This window comes from Anolis sagrei, chromosome 11, assembly GCF_037176765.1.
Source record: "Anolis sagrei isolate rAnoSag1 chromosome 11, rAnoSag1.mat, whole genome shotgun sequence".
Lineage (NCBI taxonomy): Eukaryota > Metazoa > Chordata > Lepidosauria > Squamata > Dactyloidae > Anolis > Anolis sagrei.
In genome coordinates this window covers 3503080-3526096 of record NC_090031.1, presented here as the reverse complement: position 1 = coordinate 3526096, position 23017 = coordinate 3503080, and the positions used below count along the sequence as shown (strand labels likewise).

Sequence of the window (23017 nt, the reverse complement as noted above, 5' to 3'; positions counted from 1 at the left end):
CATTTGGGAGTTGTAGTCACCGAGATTCACAGTTCACCTACAATCAAAGAGCATTCTGAACCCCACAAACGACAAAATCAGGGCAAACTTCCCACACTGAACCTCCACAACCAACAGAAAAGAATAATAATAATAATAATTTCCACAGGAAGATAATGCCAGCCGCTTTGAAAAAAGCAGCATATAAATAATAATGATTTCTTCTTATTATTATTACTATTTATATGCATCTTTTTCTCTCAAAAGCAACTGGCATTGACTTCATGTGGAATTAATATTATTATTATTATTTATATTATTATTTATATGCTGCTTTTTCTTAAAGTGGCTGGCAGTATCTTCCCTTGAGAGGTCAGGAGTCTTGTGCTCCAAAACTCTGTCTGGCTGAATTCAGAAGTCCCAGAGTAGTTTGACATGTTCATTTTCAGGGTTTTGATCTCAGCAGTTCTTTGTTGCAGGAAGATGGTATTTGTGGCAGAAGTTCCAATGGATCATCTGAGCAATGGTGTTGTGCCTCTGCTTGTAGTCTGTCTGAGCAATCTTCTTGAAGCAGCTGAGGATGTGATCTATTGTTTCATCTGCTTCCTTGCAGAGTCAACACTTGGGATCCGTCATCAACTTCAATTCTGGCTTGGCTGGCATTTGTTCTAATTCCCTGTTATTATTATTATTTGAAACACAAGATTAGTACACAGCAAACAAGATCACTATGCTGGATGTTGAAATGGATCACACGTCAGACACTTCCCAAATGTCTAGGACAGGGGTCCTCAAACTATGGCCTGGGGGTCGGATATGGCCCTCCAGCTCATTTACCTGGCCCAACCTAAGTCTGAAACAACTTGAAAGCACACAACAACAACAACAACAATCCTATCGCATCAGGCAAAGCAGGCCCACACTTCCCATTGAAATACTGATAAGTTTATATTTGTTAAAATTGTTCATCATTTTAATTATTGTATTGTTTTTAAGTGTTTTTTTTTTTTGCACTACAAATAAAGTATGTGCAGTGTGCATAGGAATTCAAATTGTGGGGTTTTTTTTTTCAAATTATAATCCCACCCTCCAACAGTTTGAGGAGCTGTGACCTGGCCTGCTGTTTAAAAAGTTTGAGAACACCCTGGTCTAGGACTATGTGATGTATTGGCGAATAATGCGTGCAGATCCCAGTAGAGTGGCCTTTTGCAGCTGACAAATGGTAATTTTGTCAGCGTTGATTGTTTTTAAGTGCAGGCCAAGGTCTTGAGGCACTGTACCCAGAGTGCCGATTAGCAGCCTTCTATTGTTGTTATTGTTATTATTATTATTATTTTAAAGACTTTTAAAGATTTTAAGTACTACATTTGGCCCTGCCACTGGTTTTAATGGGCTGTGGTGTTATTGTTTATGGTTTTTTTGCTTTGTTTATGAGTTTTTTTTATTATTGTACTGTTGTTGTGTTTTACTGATGTATTTCGGCTCGGCCTCTTGTAAGCTGCACTGAGTCCTTCGGGAGATGGTAGTGAGCTATAAATAAAGGTTTATTATTATTATTATTGTATTGTCGAAGGCTTTCATGGCTGGAATCACTCAGTTCTTGTGGGTTTTTTCGGGCTATATGGCCATGTTCTAGAGGCATTTCTCCTGACGTTTCGCCTCAAGAAGAGTTTGCTCCAGGCACTGCCAGCCCATTGTATGCTAATCAAGGTGGTCAGTGGAAAGACTCACACCCAGCCCAACTTACAAAAGCCCTTTGTCTCACCCTGGTCATTCCACAGATATATAAACCCCCTTTTTTCCCCAGCTCCAGCAGACTTCACCTCTGAGGATGCTTGCCATAGATGCAGGCGAAACATCAGGAGAAATGCCTCCAGAACATGGCCATATAGCCCGAAAAAACCTACAAGAACTGGATTATTATTATTATTATTATTATTATTATTATTTCCTTATGAATGAAATGCCTGCCACTGTAAAACCCCAGGACCAAACAAGAATTCTTCCTCCAAACCATTTTCTGATCATGAAGGAAAAGATTTATTTGATTTTTCCACTTTTCAATGTTAAAAATCCCTCCCAGGATAGAAAAAAAGGAAGGGAAACACAGTGCAATAATAGAACAAAATAAAATGGGAATATTTACACCTTCCGGGGGAGGGAGAGATTGGCTGGAGAAAGAGAGGCACAGAAACAGTACATTCATGACATTCGTCGGGTTTCACAAAGCAAAGGGGTTTTCGATTTGGACGGGTTGTCTGACTTTATACTTGCGTATCATAAGACCCAAATTTATGGAAAAGCCTTTCCAGATGAAATTCCTATTAAAAGTCTAATTCTCATTGAAAAAACATGATTTCTTTCCATGCTGGAGCTCAATCAAGATATTGTTGGCCCTAAGTTCAAATATTAGGCCCAAGGCATTAAAAATAATATATTAGACCCAAAATATTCGGAGAAAATGTTTGGGATCCTTTTAAAATAGGTCAGTCGTGAAGATGTGGACACTGGCTTTCATCCCATGAAAATGATAATCGGTTAGACAGGAAATAATAATAATACAGTAGTTGTTGTTAGGAAAAGACCCCTTTCTTCACAGATGTGTGCTAGGACGGGAAATAAAGTGAACGAGTGAGAAAGCAGATTTTAAAAAAAGGACCAAGGCAAAAACGAGTCTTTAGAAAATAAGGATTTTCTCTGGATTGCCCGCTCGCGCTTCTCCCAAGATGGAGTCACATCGGTTTGTGGGAGGAAAGCCAGGCAGGGCTCCCTCTCACCCAGATGGATGACCTCGGTTGACTCCGTTGCTCTCTTCGTCTTCCTCCTCCTCTTCTGTCGGTGGTGTCAGCGAGGTATCGACCCCCAAATACCCCAAAAGAATCTCGCTGCGGCGTCGGGAGAGTTGCAGCACGTCCTCCGCCAGCAGTGGCACCGAGGTATAGCGCACGATGTCCAGGTCGAACATGTCCTTCAGGTATTGCAGGATCTGATGCTGCGGAGACAACGGGGCCAAAATAATATAATATAATATATAATATAATATAATATAATATTGTGTGTATGTGTGTTTGTGTGTGTGTGTGTGTGTATATATATATATATATATATATATATATATAATGTCATATAATATAATAATATGATATTATAATTATATATTTAATATTGCAGGTAATATTACTAATAATATTACAGTATATTATATATTTAATATTACAGGTAATATTACTAATAATATTATAGTATATTATATATTTAATATTACAGGTAATATTACTAATAATATTACAGTATATTATATATTTAATATTACAGGTAATATTACTAATAATATTATAGTATATTATATATTTAATATTACAGGTAATATTACTAATAATATTACAGTATATTATATATTTAATATTACAGGTAATATTCCTAATAATATTACAGTATAATGGTATAGTACAATATAGTAATATATAATACTAATGTTGTGCTATGGTAATAATATAATATATTGTATCTACATATTACTTGTAAGCTGCTCTGAGTCCCCTTCGGGGTCAGATTGGCAGCATAAAAATGTCATAAATAAATAAATCAATATGTGCTGTGATTTTATGATATGAAATTCAGCATATATATCTCATTTGCTGTGTCATACTCTGCTTTTGAGTCAGTAAAATAATATTAAGAAGAAGAATATCCACATGAAGATAACACCAGTAGATTTGAGAGAGAAAAAGCGGCATATAATAATAATAATAATAATAATAATAATAATGTCCACATGAAGATAACGCCAACAGCTTTGAGAGAGAAAAAGTAGCATATAAAGAATATAATGATGATGATGATGATGTCCACATGAAGATAATGTCAGCAACTTTGAGAGAGAAAAAACAGATTATTAATAATAATAATAATAATAATAATAATAATGTCCATATGAACATAATGCCAGCGGCTTTGAGAGAAAAAGCAGCATAATAATAACAACAACAACAACAACAACAACAACAACAACAATGGCATCCACATGAAGATAATGCCAGCGGCTTTTAAAAGGAAAAAGCAGGATATAAATATAATAGTAATAATAATAATGGCCACGTGAAGATAATGCCAGCAACTTTGAGAGAGGAAAAAGCAGATTGTTATTATTATTAATAATATCCACATGAAGATAATGCCAGTAGCTTTGAGAGAATAAGCATAATAATAATAATAATAATAGTAATAGTAGTAGTAGTAATTATGTCCACATGAAGATAATGCCACTAGTGGCTTTGAGAGACAAAAAGCAAGATATAAATATAATAATAATAATAATAATAATAATAATAATGTCCACATGAAGATAATGCCAGTGGCTTTGAGAGAAAAAGAAAGATATAAATATAATGATGATGATGATGATGATGATGATGATGATGGTGATGATGATGATGATGATGTCCACATGAAGATAATGCCAGTGGCTTTGAGAGAAAATGCAGGATATAAATACAATAATAATAATAATGATGATGATGATGATTTCCACATGAAGATAATGCCAGCAGCTTTGAGATAAACTGACTTCATGTGGAAATAATAATAACAATAACAATATTATCTATCTCTCATATCTAATATGTATTATATTATTACAACTCTCCAAACGCCAAATTCTAGCCTGAATTCCTTGCGACTCCATTTCCTGTAGAAACCATTGGCCCCAATCTCTCAGGTCCAACAATAAGAGTTCTCCTTAAATCATTGTAAGGATTAATGTCAATAATAATATTTTGTGTTAATAGCTGATGATATATTAATATTGTTTAACGATGCAACACATCTGTCTGGCTGAGCTTGACCTGACCTAGGGTTTATTTTGGGTCCGAGGCGCATACCTTGAAGAAGCCACAGACTTCGGAGAGATGCTCCTTTGGTCCCAGGAAGCCGAAGGCCAGGACGGGGCTGACGTGCTCCGATACGGAGTAGAAATGGGAGATGAAGCCTTCGGGGACCTGGAAGAGAGCAAAGGGAAGAGCCTAAGACACTATCCCACAAGCCCATATTGTAAATTACAATCCCCAGGGTTTCTTGGGAAGAAGAAATGATGGTTGACAGTATGTTGTGCAGGCAGGAGGCCTTTGGGGTCCCTTCCCATGCGCCGGTCCTTTGCGCTTACCATCAAGAGGCGCCTCTTGGCTTTCAACACAGACCAGCAAGCCGTTGCCAGGGCCTGGGATTCAAAGGAAAGAGAAATAAGCCTCCAAATCTTAATATTATTATTATTTATATTATTATTTATATGCTTTTTCTCTCTCTCAATAATAATAATAATAATAATAATTTCCACAGGAAGATAATGCCAGCTGCTTTGAGAAAAAGCAGCATATAAATAATAATAATAATAATAATAATAATAATAATAATAAGATGCACAACAAGATGAGTCCACAGTAAACAAGATCACTCTGCTGGCTGTTGTATTGGATCGGTGAACAATGCGTCACAGGCTACCGAGCTTTCAAATATTAGCTTATCTCTCTCTCTAAATAATGCAGGAATGGATTATATCAGTTCTTTGTAGCCTGACACCTAGCAAATATCTTGTTAAGAAAATCATATGGTACTAATAATACTTATAATAATAGTGATAATATTAATAATTATAATGATAAATATAATACTACAAAGAGTACTAATATTTAATAATAATGATAATACTAGTAATAATAATACTTTTAATAATGATAGCAATAATAGTATTAATTACAATTATAATTATAATACTAAAAGAGTAGATAATAATAATGATAGTGATAATGACAATAATACTAATAATCACAGTAATACTAATAATGGTAGTGATAATAATATTAATAATTACAATGATAATTACTGTATATACTCGAGTATAAACCTAGTTTTTCAGCCTTTTTAAGGCTGAAAAAGTCCCCCCTTGGCTTATACTCAAGTCAAGGTTATTTATTATTTTACTCTGTTGTTATTGTTACTGTTGTTATTATTATTACATTTATTATTTTACTCTATTTATTATTATTACATTTATAATTTTACTTTATTACTATTATTATATTATTTTACTCTTTATTATTATTATTGCATTTATTATTTCACTCTATTATTATTGTTATTATTACATTTATAATTTTACTTTAATATTGTTATTACTACATTTATTATTTTACTCTTTATTATTGCTATTACATTTAGTATTTCACTCTATTTATTATTGTTATTATTACATGTATAATTTTACTTTAATGTTGTTATTACTACACTTATTATTTTACTCTTTATTATTATTACATTTATTATTTCACTCTATTTATTATTGTTATTATTACATTTATAATTTTACTTTATCATTGTTATTTTAAATTTATTGTTTTACTCTTTATTATTACATTTCCATTATTTTACTCTATTATATAAATCTGGGGAGCGGGGTGAGCTCCCGCTTTTAGCCCCAGCTTCTGCCAACCTAGCAGTTCGAAAACGACCACCGTAAGTGCAAGTGAGTGGCGGGAAGGGGCACACCGTCTCTTTGAAGCTGTCGGAGAGCCAGCGGTTGCGCAGGACGGCCAGGACAGAGGAGGGTGGGTTTTCCAGGTCCTCGAAGGCGTCCATCAGGATGAAGTCCAGGACGATGTCGAAGAAGCTCATGCAAACCACCTGTTGGAGATAGGCGGAGAGAGAAAGGCCTAACAGAGGTAAGCGCAAACCTTCGTCAAGGGACCCCCAAATGGCCAAACTCATCCAACCCCATTTCTGGTGTTATGCAGGAAAAGCACAATCCAATCCCTCCTGACAGATGGCCATCTAGCCAGAGGTATATGGCCATGGATATGATTGAGAGAGGGATATTTAAGGTGATATATTACAGAATCCTAGAGTTGGGACCCTCCCAAAGGCCATCCAGTCCAACCCCATTTCTGCAACGATGTGGGAAAAGCACAATCTGATCCTTCCTAGCAGATGGCCACCCAGCCTCGTAGACATAAGTGTCATGGAGAAGTAAGGCTATAGAATCAAGGACTCGTAGAGTTGTGTAGGGGCCCCAAAGGCCATCCAGTTCAACCCTATTTATGCCATAAGAGGGTGAAGAGAGGGGAGATATCGATGTGGGACGTACCCCTCGGCCTTCCAGCTCTTTCTGCGTTGTCGGCCAGGTCTCGGGCCTCAGCGTGTAGCGCAGCATGGCGTCATACTTTTCCAGGAAGCCCTTGGTGTTCTATGGGGAAAAGACACAGTATTCATCCATGTATATGTACCTACCTACCTAATCAGACACTTTAAATCCTTGTATCGTGTCAGCTATTCCAGTTGTTGTTGTTATTATTATTATTATTATTATTATTATTATTATTATATGTACCCTGCTTTTTCTCTCTAAAAAATCCCTTAAAGTGGCTCACGGTAAAATTTGCATATTTTAGATTAAAAGTTAAAAATATGCAAATATTAAAACATAATTTAGTATTAATGGGATCAGCAATGCCTACCTTCTCAGCTTTGGCCATGAGTCCCAGCACCATGCGCTTCCCCACTTCGCCAAAGAAGCGCTGGTTCCTCTCTAGCTGCAGAAGCTCCTGCAAAGAGAACGTCCCATTGGAAGCAGCCATTATTATTTGTATTGGAGAGAAATACAATACAATTTAAAGCATGCACACATTAAAAATAGAATTAAATATGAATGGGATTTAAAGAGATACCTGGAAGGCTTGCCTGACGCAGTGGAGCTTGGCCAGGAAGTCCTGGTCACTGTAGCAGCCCAGCAGTTCCGTGCTGGAAGAAGGAAGAGAATCAGGGCATCATCACCATCATCATCACATATTTATTTATACGCCGCTTTATCTCCCCCAAAGGAGACTCAAAGCGACTTTGCACAAAAGCATCAGCATAACCATTTAAAATATGCAAATATACAAAATAAAAAAATGCTAGCAGCCATGGGCATCTATCCACCCACCCCATATACAGACCCCTCGAAATCTGCCCAATCCTGGCCCCCGACTCACTCACCGGAAAGTCCGGCAGCAAACCAATCCTTCCTTTACCAATTGCAAGGCTTCTTCGTAAGCAGCTGCTGGTTTGGAGAGCGGGAAAGGAGCCTCTCCGATTTGCAGGGAGTCAAACAACTGCGAGGGAGAAAAAGGTCCAAGGGATCCCTGTTACTACTAGTAGCACTGCTATTATTAGTATTGTTAGTAGTACTGTTAATAGTGTTAGCAGTATTTATTTTTGTTTTTTTGGCTTTTTAAGTCTTTTCTGCTGTATTTTTCAGTGTTTTTATGAGTGATGGTCACTCGTTGGCCTGATACGTGTCTTGTGTCCAAATTTGGTGTCAGTTCGTCCAGTGGTTTTTGAGTTAAGTTAATCCCACAAACGAACATTATATTTTTGTTTATATAGATTCTACTATTTATATGTTATATGATTCTGTATTATTATTCCACTCATACTCAGCCATGAGTGATTGCCTGATAATTGTTGTTGTTGTTGTGAGTGGCTATTGGGGGGGGGGGGGTTCCCAGAAGCTGTCGTTCACCCCAGACAACCTCCATAAACTCGGAGAATATCCCACTCGATGGGGGATTTCCTGGTGCCCCCACCGCTGACCTCGGCCGCGGAGAAAAAGGACTCCTCCGAAGTCATGCTGTCCTCGTCGTCGTCGGCCCGAAGCCTCAGCGACTCCTCTCTCAAGGGGAGCATTAGGGTTCTCTCTGGGGGGAAAGAAACAAAACCCCAAAAGTATAAGGCAAAGATTTTGTTTTGTTTCATAAGCTTCCCCTAAAAGTGATATGCATCCCTTACCCAGGTCTAGCAGCATGCTGTCGGCCGGAAACGTGGCGCCGAACTCCTCCTGGAGATGATAGGCTCGGTGCAAGAGGGACTCCAGCTTCTCCGCAAACTCCTTCTTCTGGGATTCCTGCTAGGGAAAAAAAGGGATTTATATCGGGATTGGTTTCCTTCTTCACCCTGCTCCGAAGATACAATGAAGAGCCATTCGGAATGAGGGAAAAAGGTGAACGAGAATCCTGACTGTCACTGCCTTGGTCCCAAAGGATGACAAGAGGAGGCAGCCTCAGCCTAGATTTTGTCCGGGCCACAAAGTCAATGGGAAACCTGTCGTCCCAACTGCCACTGCCCTGGCCTAGAAAAGAAGACAAGGTAGGCACAACTCCATTATGTCTAAGTTGTCAGGTAGATGAGAAAGTGTTCTTCCCAACTGCCAATGCCTACGCCAAGCCGTAGATGAAAAAGACCCTTCGTCCCAACTGCCACTGTCCTGGCCAAGGAGCGAAGGAAGGAAGGAAGGAAGGAAGGAAGGAAGGAAGGAGAAGCAAGCACAGGAATATTGATGGAAGGTCTTCTCCCTCCATCTCAACTGCCATTGCCCTGACCTGAAAGGGAGAAGTCCATCTCAACAACAATAATTAATGTATTTCTATCACAACTAGTTCCAGAAGTACATGGAAGGTCCCCTCTCTCCATCCCAACTGCCATTGCCCTGACCTGAAAGGGGGAGGTCCATCTCAACAACAACAACAAATGTATTTCTATCATGACTAGTTCCAGAAGTACATGGAAGGTCCTCTCTCTCCGTCCCAACTGCCATTGCCCTGACCTGAAAGGGAGAAGTCCATCTCAACAACAACAACAAATGTATTTCTATCATGACCATCTCCGGAAGTACATGGAAGGTCCTCTCTCTCCATCCCAACTGCCATTGCCCTGACCTAAAAGGGGGAGGTCCATCTCAACAACAATAAATGTATCTCTATCATGACTATCTCCAGAGGCAGATGGAAGGTCCTCTCTCTCCATCCCAACTGCCATTGCCCTGACCTGAAAGGGAGAGGTCCATCTCAACAACAACAAAAAATGTATCCCTATCATGACTAGCTCCAGAAGTACATGGAAGGTCCTCTCTCCTTCCCAACTGCCATTGCCCTGACCTAAAAGGGAGAAGTCCATCTCAACAACAATAATAAATATATTGCTATCATGACTAGCTCCAGAAGTACATGGAAGATCCTCTCTCTCCATCCCAACTGCCATTGCCCTGACCTGAAAGGGAGAGGTCCATCTCAACAATAACAATAAATGTATTTCTATCATGACTAGCTCCAGAAGTACATGGAAGGTCCCCTCTCTCCATCCCAACTGCCATTGCCCTGACCTGAAAGGGGGAGGTCCATCCCAACAACAACAACAAAAGTATCACTATCATGACTAGCTCCAGAAGCAGATGGAAGGTCCTCTCTCTGTCCCAACTGCCACTGCCCTGACCTGAAAGGGAGAAGTCCATCCCAACAACAACAAAAGTATCACTATCATGACTAGCTCCAGAGGTTCTACTGATTGAATATGAGAGGCCTTCAATGAAATAGGTCAATAACAATATGTCAAAACTTAAAAAAATTAGTCGATGTATGAATATTTCTGAAAGTTGGGGGGAATGACCCCCTGTTATCTTGTGTCATTGGATAGAAAATTCAAGGGGATTGCACTTGTAGTTTATTTTATATAAAAACTTAGGAAAATGCAACTGGAAGGGTGTGCCTACCTCCGGGAGGTCTATTTGCGGCGGTTCCACAGCGCCATCCCAGGTGACGGAGAGGCTCCCGGAAGGGTCTCTGCTCCGGACGGTCAGGGCCTGCTCCCACTTTTGCAAGGCCTCCTCAAAGAGCTCCATCCCTATCAGGGCAGAAAGGAGACCCATGGAAAGGAGGCTTTGAGGGTGTGCAGGAAGCTCCTCCAACCTATGATCAATGCTCAGATCCTTTGTTATCAATAGATTGTATTGGGAAAGAGGTCGGGAAACAAGGCTGACGTACAAAAGGGAAGAAGAGCAAAGCAGGAGGAATGCAAACCTCTTTGAGGCGCTTGCTTTAGAGGGAATAATAATAATAATAATAATAATGAATCATCTCATGTCCTCGTGTAGCCCCAAACCAACCCAACATAATAATCATAAATCCCATGTCCATGTGTAGCCCCCCAAAACCTATCCAAAATAACAATAATAATAATAATTCCCATGTCCATGTGTAGCCCCCAAAACCTACCCATAATAATAATAATAATAATAATAATAATAATAATTCCCATGTCCAGCCCCCAAAACCTACCCACTATAGTAATAATAATTATTGATCCCATGGTCATGTGTAGCCCCCAAACCCAACCCAATATAATAATAATAATAATAATAATAATAATAATAATAAATTCCATGTCCGTGTCTAGCCCCCCAAAACCTAACCATAATAATAATAATTATTATTATTATTATTATTATTCCCATGTCCAGCCCACAAAACCAACCCACTATAGTAATAATAATTATTGATCCCATGGTCATGTGTAGCCCCCAAAACCAACCCAATATTATAATAATAATAATAATAATAATAATAATAATAATAATAAATTCCATGTCCGTGTCTAGCCCCCCAAAACCTAACCATAATAATAATAATAATAATAATTATTATTATTATTATTCCCATGTCCAGCCCACAAAACCAACCCACTATAGTAATAATAATTATTGATCCCATGGTCATGTGTAGCCCCCAAAACCAACCCAATATAATAATAATAATAATAATAATAATAATAATAATAATAATAAATTCCATGTCCGTGTCTAGCCCCCCAAAACCTAACCATAATAATAATAATAATAATAATAATTATTATTATTATTATTCCCATGTCCAGCCCACAAAACCAACCCACTATAGTAATAATAATTATTGATCCCATGGTCATGTGTAGCCCCCAAACCCAACCCAATATAATTATAATTATAATATAATAATAAAAATAATAAATTCCATGTCCATGACTGGCCCACCTAAAACCTACCCATAATAATAATTCCCATGTTCAGCCCCCAAAACCAACCCAATATAGTAATAATAATTGATCCCATTGTCATGTGTAGCTCCCAAAATCAACCCAATATAATAATAATATAATAATAATGATAATAATAATAAATTCCATATCCATGTCTAACCCCCAAAACCTAACCATAATAATAATGATGATAATAATAATGATAATAATAATAATAATTTCCATGTCCAGCCCACAAAACCAACCCACTATAGTAATAATAATAATTGATCCTATGGTCATGTGTAGCCCCCAAAACCAACCCAATATAATGATATTATAATAATAATTCCCATGTCCATGTGTAGCCCCCCAAAACCTACCCATAATAATAATAATAATAATAATAATAATAACCATATCCAGCCCCCAAAACCAATCCAATATAGTAATAATAATTGATTTCATTGTCATGTGTAGCCCCCAAAACCAACCCAATATAATAATAATAATAATAATAAATCTCATGTCCAGCCCCAAAACCAAGCCAATATAATAATAATAATAATAAGAAGAAGAATTGAGCCCATGTCCATGTGTAGCCCCCAAAACCTATGCAAAATAATAAATCCTTTGTCCAGCCCCCAAAACCAAACCAAGATAGTAATAAAAAATAATAGATCTCATGTACACATGTAGCCCCAAAACCTACTCATAATAATAAAAATCCCATGTCCATGTATAGCCCTGAATATCAATCCAACATAATAATATAAATCTATAATCTATATCTATATCTATATATATAATAAAAGAGACTGTTTGTTTGTATCGGACAGAGGAAGGGCGGTGTATGTGGCAGCGTTCTGATTGGCTGCCACTGTGGTCTCTGATTGGCCAGCCTGAAAGTTCCAAGATTCCGATTGGCTGGGCAGCGGTGCTATTTGCATATGGTCTCTGATTGGCCAGCTTCAAGAGGAGCCCCTGGTGGAGAAAAGAGTTCATGACAGAAACGGGGACATGAGAAGGAAATTTGCATATGGTCTCTGATTGGCCAGCCTCAATTCCAAGATTCCGAGATGACAAAGAGAGGAAAGGAAAAGGCCAGAGGGGGCTGAGTCAGAACATTACCAATACAGACCACACTTGGCACACAGAGCCTGCAAGACCGACTCGACATCCTACTGCAACCATGGATGATGGGACTTGCAGTATCATCACTCACATTCTGAGACCGCTGTTAACCTCATCCAATGACTGATCAGAACCAAACTTGGCACATAGACCTCTCATGCCCCACTTTACATCCTGGTGTGGTTTGGTCGGGGATAGACCTTGGATTATGGGACTTGCAGTACCTTTGCTCAATTCTTGAGACCACTGCAACCCTCATGCAATTACCGATAAAGACCAAACTTTGCACACTGAGTCTCCATGACACACTCTACATCCTGGTGCGGTTTGGGGGAGGATGCACCATGGACGATGGGACTTGCAATACCTGCACTCCCTTCCTGAGACCATTACAACTGCCAACAGTGATGGATCAGGATCACAATTCGCACAGAGAGCCCACATGACCCACTCTACATCCTGGTGCAGTTTGGAAAAATATGGAAATGGATGATGGGACTTGAAGTCACTTCACTCACTTCCTGAGACCACTGAGACCCTCGCCAATGACGGATCAAGACCAAACTTGGCACACAGAGTCCCCATGACCCACTCTACATTCTGGTGCACATTTGAGGAGGACAGACCATGGATGATGGGACTTGAAGTACCTCCACTCCCTTCCCAAGACTGCTGCAACCCTCATCTAATGTCCGAACAAAATCAAACTTGGCACACAGAGCCCCCATGACCCACTCTACATCCTACTGCGGTTTGGAGTAGGGCATACCATGGATGATGGGACTTGCAGTACCTTTACTCACTTACTGAAACCACTGCGACCCTAATCCAATGACCGATAAAGACCAAACTTAGCACACAGAGCCCCCATGACCCACTCTGCATCCTGCTGCAGTTTGAAGGAGGATGGACTTTGGATGATGGGACTTGCAGTACCTTCACTCACTTACTGAAACCACTGCCACCCTCACCCAATGACTGATAAAGACCAAAGTTGGCATACAGAACCGCCATTACCCACTTTCTCTAATAACCCGGGCAGCGCCGGGTCCCCAAGCTAGTAATAATAATAAACCCAATTTCTACCCCCCAAAACCAACCCAATACAGTAATGATGATGATGATGATAATAATAATAATAATAGTAATAATAATAACAACAAAAACAACAATGTCATTTCCCGACCTTGGAAATAGAGGTTTTCGGGGCTGCAGTCTCCGGCGGCTCCGGGGTCATCTAAAGCCTGGGCCTCCCAGGGTCCCGCCGAAGCCGGACTGGGAGAGTTTGGGGCCGCCATCTAAGGAAAGCAGGAAGAACAACCCATATCCATAAATATAATACAAGTCAACGTTTGTTTGTATAGATGTATTTCCCACTTCCACAGAGCACCGTGACTCCCGCGTACTGTATATGTGTGTGTACAGGTGCCTTGTACATATACGTCTATATTTATGTCATTATTATTATTATTCTGCCAATGTGCCAAGGTGCAAGCTGCTCACCGAAGCCAAACTGTGCGAAGAGCTGGAGTGTTTGCTGGGCTCGAGGGAGGAAATCCCGCTGAGAGTGTCATTGCTTTTGCTGCTGGGGCTTTGCACTCGCCTCCCCGAGGAGCCTGGAAGGGAAGGAGAAAGAGTGGGGGGTCCTCCCTTAGCAGGGCTTCTCCAAAACTTTTGAAGCAGAGAGCAGACACAACATGGAAAGCAGAGGGAGAGGTAGGCTAGAAAGAAAGTCAATAACAACAATAATAACAACAATAATAACAATAATGTTGTTAGCCAACTTGAGTTCCCATGGGGAGAAAGTTGGTCTAGAAATTAAATAATTATTATTAATAATAATTTTATTGTTAGCTGCTTTGTGTCCCCGTGGAGAGAATGTTGGGATGATGATGATGATGATAATAATAATAATAATGTTAGCCACTTTGAGTTTGTATGGGGAGAAAGTAATGGAGAGAATAATAATAATAATAATAATAATAATAATAATAATAACAATAATAATAATAATGTTAGCCACCTTGAGTTCGCATGGGGAGAAAGTTGGTCTAGAAATAAAATAATTAATAATAATAATACTTTTATTATAAGCTGCTTTGTGTCCCTGTGGAGAGAAAGGTGGGATGATGATGATGATGATGATGATGATGATGATAATAATAATAATAATAATGTTAGCCACCTTGAGTTCACATGGGGAGAAAGTAATGGAGAGAATAATAATAATAATAATAATAATAATAATAATAATGGTAGCTACCTTGAGTTCCCATGGGGAGAAAGTTGGTCTAGAAATAAAATAATTAACAATAATAATAATACTTTTATTGCTAGCTGCTTTGTGCCCCCTTGGAGAGAAAGGTGGGATGATGATGATGATGATGATGATGATGATGATAATGCTGATGATAGTAATAATGTTAGCCACCTTGAGTTCCCATGGAGAGAAAGTAATGGAGAGAATAATAATAATAACAACAACAACAACGTTAGCCACCTTGAGTTCGCATGAGAAAGTCATCCTAGAAATATAATAATAATAATAATAATAATAATAATAATAATGATGATGTTAGGCACCTTGAGTTCCCATGGAGAGAATGTAATGGAGAGTATAATAATAATAATAATAATAATAATAATAATAATAACAACAACAACGTTAGCCACCTTGAGTTCGCATGAGAAAGTCATCCTAGAAATATAATAATAATAATAATAATGTTAGCCACCTTGAATTCACATGGGGAGAAAATCGGCCTAGAAATATAATATAATATAATAATATTGTTAGCCACCTTGAGTTTGCATGGGGAGAAAGTTGGCCTAGAAATATAGTAATAATAATAATAATAATAATAATAATAATAATAAAGTTTGCATGGGGAGAAAGTTGGCCTAGAAATATAATAATAATAATAATAATAATAATAATAATGTTTGAGTCCCTATGGGGAGAAAGAGAACAACAACAACAACAACAACAACAACAACATTGTTAGCTGTTTTGAGTTCCCTTGGGGAGGAAGACAGGCTAGAAATAACATCAACAACAACAACAACAGAAGGCGCGCAGAGGGGGAAACTGGGCCTCCGAGATGGAAAGGGCTCCACTGCCCTTTGGTCCGCACCAACGCACCTTTCTTGATGGAAGGGGCCCCCCTCCTGGTGGGCAGGATGGGGACGGGGGCCCCGGCCGACTTGGGGGCCACCTTCTCCGTGGGCGGGGGCAGCGTCTTCCGGTGTCGGCGCCGGCGCTTGAGCTGATGCGCGGCCAAGGCCAAGGCCACCGTCCCCAGGGCCGTGGCAAAGAGCACCTTCCGGAGGCCGGGACTCAGGCGTAGCTGCGAAAAGGCCGCCTGCGGGAGAGAGGAATTATTATTATTATTATTCTAATAATGTGCAAATGAACTAGCGTCATCAATAATAATTTTCATTATTATTTTATTATTATTCTGACAATGTTCCAACGCCATTATTATGGCTGAAATGAGGGAGCACACTGGATTTGTGCCATATGGTCCTAAGCTAAAGGGGAAGTTGCACCTGGAGCTTCTATTTTCAGGACATCACTTCTCATTTAATAGCAATGGGATCCTGGGATATGTAGTTTGGTGGTGTTGCCAGCATCCTTTGGCGGAGATCATGTCAAAGACAGTGTCAAAGTGCATGAGACTCAGGGAGGGAAATGTGGTGTGTGTGCCCCCCCTCCCCACTTCCGTGTACCTGTCCAAAGGTGGAGTAGAGGAAGACGGGGATCTCGGCCACGGTCATGGCCAGCGCCTGCAGCAGGGGAACCCCCTCCGGCCTCTGGAAGGCCATCCTGCTCCAAGGGGGCCGCTTCCGGAGCCAGGCCCAACTCACCACCGGAGCCCCCCCTGCGCCCGGAAGCGCTTCTCCGGCACAAGGAGGACACCTCCCTGCAGCACAGACAGAAAGAAAGAGCGAGAGAGAGTGAGAGAGACAGGTAATAATAATAATAATTTATTATTGGGTTGTTGTAGGTTTTTCCGGGCTATATGGCCATGTTCTGGAGGCAATTTTTCTCCTGAACATGGCCATATAGCCCAGAAAAACCTACAACAACCCAGTGATTCTGGCCATGAAAGCCTTCGACAATACAATTTATTATTATTACTATTATTAAAAATTATTACTATTATTACAACAGGCCTTTATCTCTGTTAATAATAATAACAATAATATAATATTTCCTCTTCTTATATTATTATCATATTATCAATTATTAGTGCCCTTTTTACCCTTCTTTTTATATTATTATTATTATTATTATTATTATTATTAAAAAGTTGAAAAAATACTACACATGTCTTCATCCCACCTTCTGTTCCCAGGTCTATACCATCCCATTACTTACATAGCATTATACAAATACGTCACTGTGAATAATAATAATAATAACAACAACAACAACAACAACATAATCTCTAATTAGGACACAGCATTATAAAAATACATCACTGCAAATAATAGTATTAATCATAATAATATCTTCTCATTACTTACACAGCATTATAAAAATGCATCCCTGTCATTAATAATAGTAATAATAACCACCTCTAATTAGGACACAGCATTATAAAAATACATCACTGCGAATAATAGTATTAATCATAATAACCTCTAATTACGGACACAGCATTATAAAAATACATCACTGTCAATGATAATAATAATAATAATATCTAATTACTGACACAGCATTATAAAAACACATCCCGGTCAATAATAATAATAATAATAATAATAATAATAAAATAACCTCTAATTACAGACACAGCATTATAAGAATACATCACTGTCAATAATAATAATAATAATAATAATAATAATAATATCCTCTAATTACAGACACAGCGTTATAAAAATACATCACTGTCAATAATAATAATAATAATAATAATAAGCCTCTAATTATGGACATAGCATTATAAAAATACATTCCTGTTAATAATAATAATAATAATAATAATATGCTCTAATTACGGACACAGTGTTATAAAAATACATCACTGTCAATGATAATAGTAAAAATAATAATATCCTCTAATTACTGACACAGCACTATAGAAATACATCGCTCTCAATAATAATAACGATAATGATTCCTCTTCATATATTATTATTTTATTATCTATTATTTTATTATTATTAGTAGTAGTATTGGTCCTCTTTTTCATCTATTATTATTATTATTATTATTATCTTTAAAAGATGCCACAAATGTCTATCTCGCCTTCTGTTCCCAGGTCTATACCCTCCCATTACTTGCACAGCATTATTATTATTATTATTATTATTATTATTATTACACTATGTAACACAATTTGGAAAACGTTCTGTTCCTGGTTCGAAAGTGTTATTTCCTGTTTCGTTGTGCAGTCCTTACTTTGAAAGTTGTCGTTCTGATCCAGAAACTTTGTTTTTGTGGCTGCCACAACGTTAAATTGGGTCGAGACTCTTCTGAGAGATGCATGGCCAGACGAGAGCAAAATGTGCAAGAGCAGAAGTTTGCGCAGTTTCATACACTTTTCCCATGTCTTTTTTTAATGATGGACGCAATTAGAAAACGACACTGATCACCCAGGAACAAAAATCATTGTGTTACATAGTGATAAGGCACAAAGGCGGCTTTGTGGGCCCGTAAATGGTATCTCTAGAGAGAGAGAGAGAGAGGCAACGACACAACACCCCAGGATATTGTGTTCCCTTCAAGGCCGGGAATGTCAAGGTCTGAGCCGTTTCCAGCTTCGGAAAGAAGAGAAAATAATGCAAAGAGGGTTTAAAACACTCAAAGATGGCTCTTTTAATTCTATTTAACTTTTGTATATTTTGTACACACATACAGACATATATACAATACACATATACATACACACCTGCTCTGTCCTATATATACACACACATATATACTATACACACATATATACACCTGCACTGTCCAATATACATATACACTATACACATATACATACACACCTACCCTGTCCTATATATACACACACATATATACTATACACATATACATACACACCTGCCCTGTCCTATATATACACACACATATATACTATACACACATATATACACCTGCACTGTCCAATATACATATACACTATACACATATACATACACACCTACCCTGTCCTATATATACACACACATATATACTATACACATATACATACACACCTGCCCTGTCCTATATATACACACACATATATACTATACACACATATATATACACCTGCACTGTCCAATATACATATACACTATACACATATACATACACACCTACCCTGTTCTATATATACACACACATATATACTATAAACATATACATACACACCTGCACTGCTATGTATGTATGTATGTATGTATGTGTATATATACATACACACACACATATACCATGTCCTATATATACATACATATATACTGCACACATATCCATACACACCTTCACTGTCCAATATACATATACACAATACACATATCCATACACGCCTTCCCTGTCCTATATATACACACACACACACACATATATATACTATACACATATACATACACACCTGCACTGTCCAATATACATATACACTATACATATATACATACACACCTACCCTGTCCTATATATACACATATATATAAACTATACGCATATACATGCACACCTACCCTGTCCTATAGGGCAGGTGTGTATGTATATGTGTATAGTATATATGTATGTGTTGTACATATGTATATTATATCCAGGCTGAACTCAAAGTCTCCATACATAGGCAAAAATTAACAAACATATATACTATACACATATACATATACATCTGCCCTGTCCTATATATATAACACATATGCATACACACCTGCATTGTCCTCTGTCTCCCTCTCTATACACACACACATATACATACACACCTACCCTGTCCTATATATACACATACATATATAATATACACACATATATATACACACCTGCACTGTCCAAGATACATATACACTATACACATATACATACACACCTACCCTGTCCTATATATACACATACATATGTAATATACACATATACATACACACCTGCCCTGTCCAGTATGTGTGTTGTGTATGTATGTGTGCGTGTGTATCTGTGTGCGTATATATACACACACACATATACATGCATACACATATATACACATACATAATGCACACACACCTGCACCGTCCTATATATATATATATATATATATATATACACATACACACACACACATACACATACACACACACATTGTTTGCATATATACTATACACATAATGCACCTGCACTGTCCAGTATACTTATACATATACACATACACACACCCGCACTGCCCAATATACATATACACATATACATACACACCTGAAGTGTCCAATATACATATACACTATACACATATACATACACACCTACCCTGTCCTATATATACACATACATATATAATATACACATATACATACACACCTGCACTGTCCAATATACATATACACTATACACATATACATACACAGCTGCCCTGTCCAGTATGTGTGTGTATGTGTGTATATATATATATATATACACACACACACACATATACATACTTACATACTATACACATAATGCACACACACCTGCACCGTCCTATACACACACACACACACACTGTATGCATATATATACTATACACATAACACACTTGCACTGTCCAGTATACTTATACATATATACATATACACTATACACATACACACCTGCACTCCCCAATATACATATACACTATACACATACACACCTGCCTTGTCCAGAATACATACATATACACTATACACTATACACACCTGCACTGCCCAATATACATATACCTATATACTAAACCCACCTGCCCTGTCCAATCTATAGACACACCTATAGGCAATGCACATATTCATTCTCCCTTGCCCTGCGCCCTAGACACACAGGCATCCATACACACCTCAGGGCAGGGCAGGCCAATGGGGGGGGGGGGTTCATGAGTGCAGGCCAGGCAGTGAGAAGGCAGCCTTTCCCCCCTCTTTTCCAATGGGCGAGCCCGCCCCCCTGCGGCCCTGGAAGGAACGGGCCCAACCATTCTCCCGCAAGAGGGGGAGGCAGCCCAGCTCACCGTGCAACTGCGCGCCATGGCTCTCGGAAGGGCAGCCTCTCCTTCCCGGCGTCGCAACCTAACCACTACTAACCACCAGGGGGCGGGGCTGCGTGGGGAGACCTCGGAGTGGCAGGTGGAGACGGCCAATCAGAGCGCGGGTCTTACTCTCTGGGAGTGCCGATTGGTGTAATAGACCCCCAGCTCGACCGAGAAGCGAATGGGGGAGGAAGGGGGCGTGGTCTTAGAGTTGGAGGAAAGGGGGCGCGGCCATCCTTAAAGGGGCAACGCTCCTCGGTGGGACCTAGGAAGGAAAACAACACACAAATTGGAGTTTAAAGCAAATTAATTAATTAATATTTATTAAATTAATAATAATGAAGCTAACTAATAGTTTATTATTTATGCATTATTAATTAATATTCATTATTAATTAAATTAATAACAATTAGGCTAACCAATAGTTTATTATTTATGCATTATTAATATGTATTATTAATTGAACTAATAATAATGACGCTAACCAATAGTTTAATATTTATGCATTAATTGATTAGTATTTCTTATTAATTAAATTAATAACAAGGTTAACCAATCGTTTATTATTTATGTATTATTAATTTAATAAATAATAAATGTTAATTAATAACACATAAATAAACGATTGGTTAGCCTCCTTGTTATTAATTTAATAAATAATAAATGTTAATTAATAACAAGGAAGCTAACCAATAGTTTATTATTTATGCATTATTAATATTTATTAAATGAATAACAATGAGGCTAACCAATAGTTTATTATTTATGTATTATCAATTAATTAATTAATATTAAATTAATGATGCGACGAGAGCAGGCTAACCACTACTTTATTTTTTATTAATAATTCATTAATATGCATTTATTGACAATTAAATTAATAATGAGGCCAACCAATAGTTTCTTAGTATTTATTATAAGTAATGTATTGTTATTATTATGATTATTATTATTAATTAATGATGATGCAACCAGAGCAGGCTAACAAATCAAATGAATCATTAATTATTATTATTATTATTATTATGAAAGGCCTTATAAAACTATCCCATAATGTATTATTATTATTATTATGATTAATTCATATGATGATGCAACCAGAGCAGGCTAATAAATCAAATGAATCATTAATTATTATTATTATTATTATTATTATTATGAAAGGCCTTATAAAACTATCTCATAATGTATTGTTATAATAATAATAATAATAAATTAATTAATTGATGATGCAACCAGAGCAGGCTAACAAATCAAATTAATCATTAATTATTATTATTATGAAAGGCCTTATAAAACTATCCCATAATGTATTGTTAATATGATTATGATGATAATTAACTAATGATGATGCAACCAGAGTATTAACTAATTATTATTATTATGATGAAAGGCCTTATAAAACTATCTCATAATGTATTGTTATTATGATTATGATTATTAATTAATGATGATGCAACCAGAGTATTAATTAATTATGATGATGAAAGGCCTTATAAAACTATCTCATGTTTTGTTATTATGAATATGAATTAATTAATGATGATGCAACCAGAGTATTAACTAATTATTATTATTATGAAAGGCCTTATAAAACTATCTCATAATGTATTATTATTATGATTATTAATTAATGATGATGCAACCAGAGCATTAATTAATTATTATTATTATTATGAAAGGCCTTATAAAACTATCTCATATTGTATTGATATTATGATTATGATGATTATTAATTAATTAATGAAGATGCAACCAGAGTATTAATTAATTATTATGATGAAAGGCCTTATAAAACTATCTCATGTTTGATTATGATTATGAATTAATTAATGATGATGCAACCAGAGCATTAATTAATTATTATG

General features: G+C 37.4%; 1 protein-coding gene across 3 annotated transcripts; it reads right to left on the bottom strand.

Moving 5' to 3' along the window:
- Positions 1-1995: 1995 nt before the first annotated feature.
- On the bottom strand, positions 1996-21229 carry MIGA2 (mitoguardin 2). 3 transcript variants are annotated; one of them, XM_060757512.2, is made up of 16 exons: positions 21132-21229; positions 16696-16889; positions 16109-16328; positions 14470-14582; positions 14153-14264; positions 10553-10683; positions 8797-8914; positions 8602-8705; positions 8005-8120; positions 7695-7767; positions 7485-7571; positions 7115-7213; positions 6520-6654; positions 5141-5194; positions 4860-4976; positions 1996-2971 (listed from the first exon to the last, which is right to left on the bottom strand). In XM_060757512.2, exons 2-16 carry the CDS (start codon positions 16789-16791, stop codon positions 2753-2755), a joined length of 1794 nt encoding a protein of 597 aa, XP_060613495.2. In that variant the 5' UTR covers positions 16792-16889; positions 21132-21229; the 3' UTR covers positions 1996-2752. The 3 variants fall into 3 exon arrangements, with proteins under 3 accessions (XP_060613495.2, XP_060613497.2, XP_060613496.2); XM_060757514.2 differs by having other exon boundaries at positions 8797-8911; XM_060757513.2 differs by lacking the exon at positions 21132-21229 and adding an exon at positions 20964-20984.
- Between the last annotated feature and the right edge of the window lie 1788 nt (positions 21230-23017).